The sequence below is a fragment of the Gekko japonicus genome, unplaced genomic scaffold (assembly GCF_001447785.1).
Source record: "Gekko japonicus isolate JY-2015 unplaced genomic scaffold, Gekko_japonicus_V1.1 scaffold3609, whole genome shotgun sequence".
NCBI lineage: Eukaryota > Metazoa > Chordata > Lepidosauria > Squamata > Gekkonidae > Gekko > Gekko japonicus.
In genome coordinates, this window is record NW_015173794.1 from 35,927 (window position 1) to 46,458 (window position 10,532).

The 10,532-nt window shown below is 46.7% G+C and overlaps 1 protein-coding gene across 1 annotated transcript in view; it reads right to left on the reverse strand.

Moving 5' to 3' along the window:
* PIP4K2B (phosphatidylinositol-5-phosphate 4-kinase, type II, beta) overlaps positions 1-10,532 on the reverse strand; it is a 33,401-nt gene that overhangs the window by 21,746 nt on the left and 1,123 nt on the right. The window contains exon 2 of the mRNA XM_015423559.1: positions 6,688-6,785. Within this exon, the coding sequence (XP_015279045.1) occupies positions 6,688-6,785 (98 nt within the window). The remainder of the gene's footprint in view (positions 1-6,687; positions 6,786-10,532) is intronic.

The following is a 10,532-nucleotide window of genomic DNA, read 5'->3' on the forward strand; positions in this document are numbered from 1 at the left end:
ACAAGCATCCCTGTCAAATTTTTTCATTTTGAAATCTTTAATTTTAGCCCCCAATCGTTTGATGGAGTTATCCATTTCAGCCATTTTAGACTCAAAATCCTTACTATTAGTTTCAGTTTTGAGCTTGTCCTCTAAGTTGTTAGTTTCCCCTTTAAGAGTATCAATTTCTTTATTAGATCTTTGTATAATCAAAAGCATTCTGTTTTGCTATCACAAGTCCTTTCAAACGAAGTTAGTTTTGTGCCTAATCATAGTATGACCAGTGTTCCCTCTAAGCTGAGTTAGTGTGAGCTAGCTCACAGTTTTTTAGCCTCCGGCTCACCCACTTTTGTCTTAGCTCAGGAAGGAGGGCTCCAGAGCAAACTAATTTATGCAGTAACCAAATTGGTCGCTCACAACTTTAATGCCAGTAGCTCACGGAGTAGAATTTTTGCTCAGAGGACTCCACAGCTTAGAGGGAACATTGGATATGACTCATTTCAAACTAGGATTGATATTTTCAAACTTGCAAGACAGACAGAGCAAAAACAGGGGAAGGTGGGAAAAGCCCCTCCTACTAGGGGGTCAGTAAAAGACTGACAGTCCCGCCTACCTCTAGCGGGAGCTTCCACCCATGAGTTAGAGTTCACCTCGACCACGGTGGGACTCGAACAGGTGCTCGAGTAGATGTTAATGCAGGCGTTATACTGCCTGCGCCACCGCTCCCTTTTACCACCTTCTCCCTCCTTGGCCCAGACCACCAACCTTCCCGGGTGGCTCCAGGGACTCTGGGAGTAATACTTCCGAGGGCTGGAGAGAACGGCAGCAATGGAGAAGAACATGTGGTAGGACACTATCCAACAAAATGCGATAAATCAGAAACTGGAGGTCGTGGGGAAAGAGCGGATCTCTGCAGCTGCTACAGCTACAAACGGAGAAATCACCATGTCCTGAGGTTCCAGGGTATCCCAGAACAGAAGGGAGAGAACTTAAAAGGGATTTTGAGCGAAGCACTGGCACCAGTGACAGACCTTAAAGCAGAATATATACAAAGCGACATGGACTTGGTTTATCGAAACCTATCCAGAATACAAGAAAAATAAACCGCCTGATGAGGTATTTGTTAAGTTCTCCAAGAGATCAACGAGAGATGTAATTCTGAAAGCGACGAATGGGATAACCCTGAAAATCAAAGGTGAAGAGGCGAGAATTCTAAAAGACATTCCATTTGAGATAAGAAAATGGAGGAAGCAGTATAAAAATCTAACTTCTTTTCTACAGCAACACTCTACACAATCCATTCCCTTCAGACGGACATTCCCAGAAGGGCTTACCTTCAACTACAAAGAGAAAAAAGAGAAGATTGATTCTGTCCAAAAAGCAAAGACATTTTTGGAGAAACATCAAACAGCAACAAAAGAAAATGGGAAAGTAGAAGATAGCAACCAAACGGATAAAAAGAGCGAACATGAGTTGGGAAGCAGTGGAAATAATACTGGCAGTCCCTTGGAAGACTCTTGATTCTGAAAAAGGAGTAGCAGCTCCTAAAATCCTCAAAGTTATAAACACAAGAGATAAAGAACATGATGTTTAGCTTAAAGCTGAAAGTCTTTTAGATAATGGAACCAGGATGCGCCTAGTTTGGCTAATTGTGATTTAATTAGTTTATTTTTGAAATAACTATGTATAGTAACATTCTTTCCAAGTAGTGCCTTTAAAGGTGGGAAGACCTAAATGATACTTATATGTAACTTGATCCTTGCTTTAGCTTTATATTTTACGTATAGTTTAGTCTCCCATATTTCCCCACCCTTTGTAGTTTTGTAGTGAAAAGCAATAAAAAAAATTTTTTTAAAAAAATTCTCGAAACCTGGACAGCCAAATCCTAGTATTTAGGGAAGTTTAAGTTGCTCTTTGTATGCAAGGCCATAGCTAGTGTGGGGCCCACAGGTGGCACCCCTCCCGAACTCACAGTGCCCCCTGAATCTGGCTGAGGGAGAGGCAGAGGTGGTGGGCTGAGCAGGCGGCACTGGGGTGCGGACAAGGACTCTCCTCCCTGGGACGTGCATCCTGACCGGAGCCTCCTTCCCCCAGTCGCTGGCCTCGCCCTCGAAGATGCCTGCACGGGTCACACATCTGCAGTGCCTTTGGCAAGCAAGCCCGTCCCCTTGCCTGGCCTGCAGCGTCCCTCTGCCCGAGGCCAGCAGGCATTGTGGATTCGTACAGGGGCTGGCTGCGACTGGGCCGCCCCTCCCCTGGAGAGGTTGCTGGCCTGCCCCCTTTCTCCCTGTGCCATTGGCACCTCCCTCCACGAGCTCTAGCTCATCACCTTCACAGTGCTCATCCAGTACAGCTGCTCCAGCCAGCTGCAGGCGGGTGCCCCTCGGCCCTCCCTCGCCCTGCATTTATTTCATGGAAGACTCCTTACAAACTCATGGTGACCCCATGGCATTTTTTTTTAATGCTCCCCGTAGGGGATTTTTTAAATTGCATTTTCTATAAACTACAACGAAATTAGGAAGGGGATCTACAAACTATAGGAGAAAGTAAAGAAAACCCACTAAAAACCCAAGAGATGGTGGTCATACATAAAGGTAAAGGTAAAGGTTTCCCTTGCTCAAAAGCCAGTTGAATCCAACTCTAGGGTTGCGGTGCTCATCCCCGTTTCAAAGCCAAAGAGCCAGCGCTGTCCGAAGACGTTTCCGTGGTCATGTGGCCGGCATGACTAAACACCGAGGCGCACGGAACACTGTTACCTTCCCACTGAAGTGGTCCCTATTTATCTACTTGCAATTTCTTGCTTTCGAACTGCTAGGTTGGCAGGAGCTGGAACTAGAGACGGGAGCTCACTCCGTCATGCGGCACACTCGGGTCTCGAACGGCTGAACTACCAACCTTCCACAGCCTGCAGTTCAGCGCCTTAACTACTTGAGCCACTGTAGCTCCTTATATATGGTCATACATACTGCTTAACAAATTAGCTTTTAACTCCATATTCGATTCAAGTCCACTGAATGTGGTCATCTAGTAGTCAATTTAAACTAAAATGAAAATTTAAACACCAACGTTTCTGACTTCTTAAAAAGCAAATTAAGAAATAATTCTAACAATACATTGTAAGAGATTTCAGAGTGCAATAACATCTCATTTTTTATACTTTTTCTTTCTCAAGTGATAGCTTGTCTTCGGGGGGACCCCATGGCATTTTTAATTAGTTAATTTGATTAGCTGTCCTGCCCCCTCCCCCCCCCACACACGAAGAAAGGTCTAGCTCCGGGGCTGTTTGTATGTCTTGTGACCAGTACGGATGTACAGATATATGCATTCAATATGATGACTGGTGAACATCTGTTGAAGACCAAGCATGCTCTGAAACGTGCACCTGTGAGCAACACATTTTATCCCCCACAAAATTAAAAATTCTGAATTTTAGCATTTTACCACTTTGTGCCTATGAACAATAAATATACATATCTTCCTGAACTGCGGGAAATGAGATGCAAATTGGAAGTAGGGGCTTCAAATGGGCAGAAGGGCGGGAGAGGAAGGAGAAGGCGGGAAGGAGGTCTCCCTGGGAGGCTGCTTGCACGCATGCCCACAGGCAGTGTTCCCTCTAAGCTGAGTCAGTGTGAGCTAGCTCACTGTTTTTTATCCTCTGGCTCACACATTTTTGTCTTAGCTCAGGAGGGATGGCTCCAGAGCAGACTCATTTCTGCAGTAGTCAAATCGCTCGCTCACAACTTTAACGGCTGTAGCTTACAAAGCAGGATTTTTGCTCACAAGACTCCACAGCTTAGAGGGAACATTGCCCACAGGCACAACACACTACTAGCCTTCCTTGCCCACACATGGGTCTTTATGGCACACAAACGGCAGGAGAATAAAAAAGAACCAGCCTTCTCATTGGTAAAAACACTTCCTTGTGTGATTGCCTAGAAGGGATTCTGACTCACCACAGGTGACCAGGCAGCCCCCCATTTACAAGCCTGCTTAAAGAGGAGTGAAGGGGACGGATCTCTGGAGTCTGCCATTCTCCCCTTCTCCGGGGTTCAAGTCTGGCATGAAGGGTTCCCTTGAGCAGTGGGAGACGTACCCACCGGCGGCGGCAGAGCCTTACTATCCTTTCTCAGGACGACGCCAGCACAGCCCTTGCTGGCCCTGATGGGGTAAGGAGGAAGCTGTCCCGGGGGGGCTGGGATCCGTGCCACCCATGTGCCAGAAGGCAGACAATTACAGGGACATTAGATTTGTTGTTGGGGTGGCGAAACAACTCTTTCTCCAGTCTTGGGCTCAGGCAGATCCGGATGAATCTGCTGCCTTTATGGATTTTTTCCAGCCTTGATCTCCACAACTGACTGCACCAATGTTCCCTCTAAGCTGTGGAGTCTTGTGAGCAAAACTTATGGCCAGGGTCCAGCCTACCTGAGGGACCGCCCTTCCCCACATGTTCCCTACAGTCGGGGCCCCAAAATCTGTTGGTCATCCCGGGCCCCAAGGACACCAAACTAGCTGCGACCAGGGCCAGGGCTTTTTCGGTGGTGGCTCCTACCTGGTGGAATGAGCTCCCGGGGGAGATCCGGGCCCTGCAGGACCTTATTCAGTTCCGCAGGGCCTGCAAGACGGAGCTCTTCCGCCAGGCCTTTGAGTAGGAGCTGCCGCCCCTACTATACCATCACCATCACTGCACCTAAAGGACGTTTTGGCGAGGCCCTGAGGAAGAACTTGGGAATGTTTAGAAGATCCTGGAGAAGAACTGAGCTGAGTCATCTTGGACTTACGTTTAGTAATTGATTGAGCACCACTGTTTTAATATTGGAACCCTGCCCTTGTGAGCCGCTCTGAGCCCATTGGGGAGGGCGGGATATAAATATGAAAAATAAATAAATAAATAAATTCTACTTTGGGAGCTACTGACATTAAAGCTGTGAGCGAGTGAGTTGGTTGCTGCATAAATCAGTTTGCTCTGGAGCCATCCTTCCTGAGCTAAGACAGAAATGTGTGAGCCAGAGGCTAAAAAACTATGAGCTAGCTCACACTAACTCAGCTTAGAGGGAACACTGGCCTGCAAACCCCCCCCCACAGCTAGAATTCTCTCTCCCCTGCCCTTCTGCCAGCTTCAAGCCCTCGAGCTGCTGAGAGGTTTGTCTGTGACTTGGCATTTCTGTATATCCAAAGCAACACCCCTTGTGTAGAAGAAGAAGGAGAAGAAAGAGCAGCCACAGCAGATCAAAAAATTAAATACCGGGGAATATATTTTAAAAAACAAACAACTCCCCTTAAACGCATCTGGAAAACATCCACATGAAAACGACCCCCCCAAAACAAAACTCAAGCCCACACTGAAAACTTTTCTGAACAGCCACATTTTAACAAGCTAACAACGCCAAGTCTGCTTAAAGCTCATCTCTATAAAAGGTGGGATGTGAATCTCCCCTGTGGGTCTACGGGAGGAAAAGGTACAGGAGGAAAGCAGGAAGAGTCTTCAGGAGTGCTCTCCTCTGAGCTCAGAAACACAGAAGTGACCAGTGTTCCCTCTAAGCTGAGTTAGTGCGAGCTAGCTCACAGTTTTTTAGCCTCCGGCTCACACATTTCTGTCTTAGCTCAGGAAGGATGGGGCTCCAGGACAAACTAATTTATGCAGCAGCCAAGTCGCTCGCTCATAACTTTAATGCCAGTAGCTCACAAAGCGGAATTTTTGCTCACAAGACTCCACAGCTTAGAGGGAACATTGGAAGTGACCCAACCCCACTGGGCAGCGATGCTGTTTATCTCCAGGGGAGCCACAGCCTTCTGCATCCAGCGCCACGTTCAGACGCAGGCTAAAAATCCTCCAGTGGAAACACAGAATATTCCACGCTGCAGCTGTTGATTTACATTAGCCACGTTTCTCTAGTGCCACGTCTGTGCCACAATCCCAAGCAGAGACTTTCCAGTTTAGAGTAAATCAACAGCCACAAAAAGGAGCAACGCTGCACAGGACTCCATTGATCGGCTCCTGTGAAATAAAATGCTATTTAACCCTACATGGCCAGGGTCCGGCATACCTATGTCTTTCCCCATACAGGCCCCAAAGAGCACTTCGGTCGGGGTCACAACACCGCCTAGTGACCCCGGGCCCTAAGGAGGCCAAGCGTGTTGCCACAAGGGCCAGGTCCTTTTCGATGGCGGCTCCTATCTGGTGGAATGAGCTCCTGGAGGACATCAGGGCCCTGCGGGACCTGTTACAGTTCTGCAGGGCCTGTAAGACGGAGCTCTTCCGCCAGGCTTTCGAATAGGAGCCGCCGCCACCACCAACAGTCGATCGCAGAGCAGTACCGCCAGGTTGGGCTGATTGGCCACCTGGACATCGTGGCCCATGGCACCCCTCTCATTGACCCCAATGTGATGTACAATAGGGAGTGAGCATATTAGTCGCGATGGATCCTGGGAGTTGTCCACTGTGTTTAAACTGTTTTAATTGTATTTTATTGCACTGCGTGCCTTAATTGTTTTTAAATTGTGGTGTGTTTTGTAAGCCGCCCTGAGCCCGCGTACGGGTAGGGCGGGGTATAAATGAAATAAAATAAATAAATTAAATATAAATATAAATAAATAATTAACATGTTGCAAACAATTGCTTAGAAGTAAAAAGAAGCTCTTTATAGAATGGTGTTCAGGTGGGGGGTGGGGAGACACCCCCTTACATCGAAAGTTTCGTTTGTTACTCACTTGTTGAAAAGATGATTGTCCACCTTAATCTTACTGTAGGCTTTAAAGTCATCTGGCATTAGCATCACTGGAACTGGAACATTACTCAACTCATTAATCTGCAATAAGAAACACAAACTCTAAACAGGCTGCAGTACCTGCTGTGCTCGTGTCTGGAGGATTGCAGAGCCAACAACACCCTCCCCCCCCCCCGAAAGATGAATGGCAGCTGCATGACCCAGAACAATTCTACCCAATCACAGGCTCTGCAGAAGTACATGATGCACTTTTGGGGACAGAGGGGGAGAGGAAGTGCAGTCCAGAGGCTATCCCAGGCCCCACCTCCACAAAGATTTGGGTTTGCCCCCCCCTTCCGCCTCCCTCTGTATAATGGGAACAATCACAGTTATGCAAACCTCACGATACTACAAAAATTAAAACTGAGTCCAGGGAACCTGAGGAAGCAAATACAATCTCTTATTATGTTGGCACAATATATTCTGCAATGTTTGCTATTTAGTAAAATTTACTTTGGTTTCCAGAATCAAGAGGAGAAGATGTCCCTGTTTCCTACTAGAAATCTGATCAGGGCTACCCAACTGACTTCTTAGACTTCAACAAGCACTTTCAAGAATATCTTCACAGCCATTTGCTCTTATTCTTAAATGAAAGCTCGGAAAGCTCCAACCGTCCTTCTCGGCTTCTACGGTCTCCATCCCGAGAACCACCTGTCAGCTCACAGAAATGTTGTGAAGGCAGAGAACATCAGTTCACACTTCTTATGTGGTAGGAGCCTATACCAACCAGGGAAGGTCCAGGCACTGCCTGAATATTTACAACCTAGGAGCTTGTAAAAATCTTTGCAAAAAAAGACTACAAAATGAAACTGTTAGATACACAATAGACTGGGAAAGGAAAACTAAGAGCCCTCATATAGCCATAAACATCACTATAACAGTTTTTTACAACCGCCTATCCATCTAGATGCATTTCTGAAACTTTTAACACTGGGTTGGAGTACAGAGTCAAGGGAAAGGTTTTATCGGTGGCTCAAAATCAGAGGCAGTCCTCATGCATATCCATTCCAGAAGAAACAGTCAGCTCCCAGGACAATGAGCAAAGATCTCCCTTTCAGCGGGTCCTCTGACAGCCTCCCCCACCTCCTCTCCATTCATGGCTGTAATTAATTTGTAAAGCCATTTATACCATTCGCCCGGCCCGTCACAATCTTCTGGAGCAAGAAATCCCAGATGCCTTGGTCTTTTTGTCCAGCCTGGTCTACTACTCAAATCAACTTGGCTAGACTACACCAAGATATCTAATGGACTGTATTTCCCCCCCCAACACCTTTCGTAAAATGTTGAGGTAGCTTTCAAAAACTAGAAACCAATGTACAAAACTAGGCATCCTCACTAGCCCACAAAATCCAAACAAGCATTAGCTTTAAAGCTGGAGTTTCCATTTCCCTATTCAATCCACCGTACTATAAACCTCGACATGAGAAAGCCATCTTTTGCCTCAGCAAGGGAGAGAGGAAGGGGAGCAGCCTTCAGAGACAAATTTGACCTACTGACTGACCTCACACCTTAACTTTTGGCTTAGGAGACACCAAAAGAGAGGGCAGATTTTCTCATGAAGTCTGAAATGCTTCACAATACATACAGGACAACATTTGCACACCGATCCCAGAAAAAGTGACAGATTTGGTGGACATTTTCAAATAACTCCACTTGGGCTGCTGCAACTCATCCAACTAAGTGTGCCCTCCAAACGGCAAAGGTGGACCATGGATGCCTTTAGGAAACGGCATGTTTCCCCCAACTGTATTTCAACGTTAATCACAACTCTGGTCAGAGTGACACAAAAGAAGAACAATTGTGAATTACAATAATTAACAAACATAAACATGGCCTTTACATAGCGCAGCCTGCAGTTCAGCGTCTTAACCACTTGAGCCACCACAGCTCCTAACTTTTGGCTTAGGAGACACTAGAAGAGAGGGCAGATTCTCTCATGAAGTTTGAAACGCTTCACAATACATACAGGACAACATTTGCACACCGATCCCAGAAAAAGTGACAGAATTGGTGGACACTTTCAAATAACTCTCCCCCCTGCCTCCACTTGGGCTGCTGCAAATCATCCAACTAAGTGCGCCCTCCAAACTGCAAAGGTGGACCATGGATGCCTTTAGGAAACGGCATGTTTCCCCCAACTGTATTTCAACGTTAATCACAACTCTGGTCAGAGTGACACAAAAGAAGAACAATTGTGAATTACAATAATTAACAAACATAAACATGGCCTTTACATAGCACCTTGCTGCGTGTGATAAATTTATCTTCCCTTACTCCAGCAGCCCTGTGAGTTTGGTCCTTAATAGGCCAACAGCAGGTAACTGCGACTTGTGATGTGCACAGTGTCACGTGCAGGGTCTCTGAGTCTAGGGTCAAGGCTGCCACTCTACCAATAGTAGAGAAATCGTACTACCAGTAGCAGGCGGGGTTTGAATATGTCTAGCAAAATTTCAGGTGCCTGGCCTCTGCACCCACGGAGAATAAAAAATGGAAGTTTTCAATCTTGTTGAATGTCAACATCCATATTGTGGTGCTTTTTAAAAACTGTCTACTATGCACTCCAAATGTTCTTCAAACATTTGTAGGAACCGATTTGTCTGACTTAGTCCAGCTAACGTATGCCAATATAGAACTGCTGCTGATAAACATCTGACATAATCTAACCACAGAACAGAGTTTTGAGTCCAGGGGCACCTTCCAGACCAACAAAGTTTGATTCTGGGTATAAGGTTTTGTGTGCACGCACACAAAACCTTATACCCAGAATCAAACTTTGTTGGTCTGGAAGGTGCCCCTGGACTCAAAACTCTGTTCTGCTAATCTAACCATATAAGGGATCTGATACTTTTCACCCCTTCTCTAATGCTAGCAGGTAAGGATCGGCACAGAAAGCATTCTGCATTCCAGTGAACCAGGAAAGAAGAATCATCCTTGCCTGTTAAAATCTAGCCCCCATCACCGCGTATGAAGGCCTACACAAGAAAATACCGTGGCTGTTGATTTTTGCTATATTGAAAAGTATGCTATGTCAAATTCATTTATATTGTAAGCGGTTTGGTTTATTTTATACATGTACACACACACACACACACTTAAATGCAAGGCTACAGGTGCCCTCTAGGTGGGGGCGCCAACTGAACTGCGGTGTACCCAAGACACAAATTTCAGTCGCGCCCTATCCCACTATCCCGTGGTTCGTAATCTAATTGGGATGGTCGCAGGTGGCCAGCTGTGTGCAGGGGCGGATGAAGGCTCACGGGTGCCCTGAGCACGGACCCATCTTGGTGCCCCCCCCTCCTTTCCACACTGACCCCCACTCCATTTCAGTGGTTGACCTGTCTGACCAGATAGAAAATGCAGGTTGCAGCAATACAAACATTTATTCATGGGATTAACACCATAGACTGTGTACAAACGAAGCCTTTCCCCCTTTCCCCAACTTTGTGGGTGTCCCCTTTGGGCCTGGCGCCCTAAGCACCTGCTTCCTCTGCTCCGTGGTCAATCTGCCCCTGGCCGTGTGGGCCTGAAGCGGGAGGTCACACCCGGGAGTCCCCGCCAGCAATGTTCCCTCTAAGGCAGTGGTGGCGAACCTATGGCACGGGTGCCAGAGGTGGCACTCAGAGCCCTCTCTGTGGGCACGCGTGCCATCGCCCCAGCCAGGCCCAGACCATCATTAAAGTGTCGAATTCTCTGCCAAATAATTTTAAGTCAATGAAAGCATTTGGGATTGCTTTCCTTACTTTGTTTGGATCATCTTAAGTTAGTGTTCGTTGCATAGATAGATGTCAT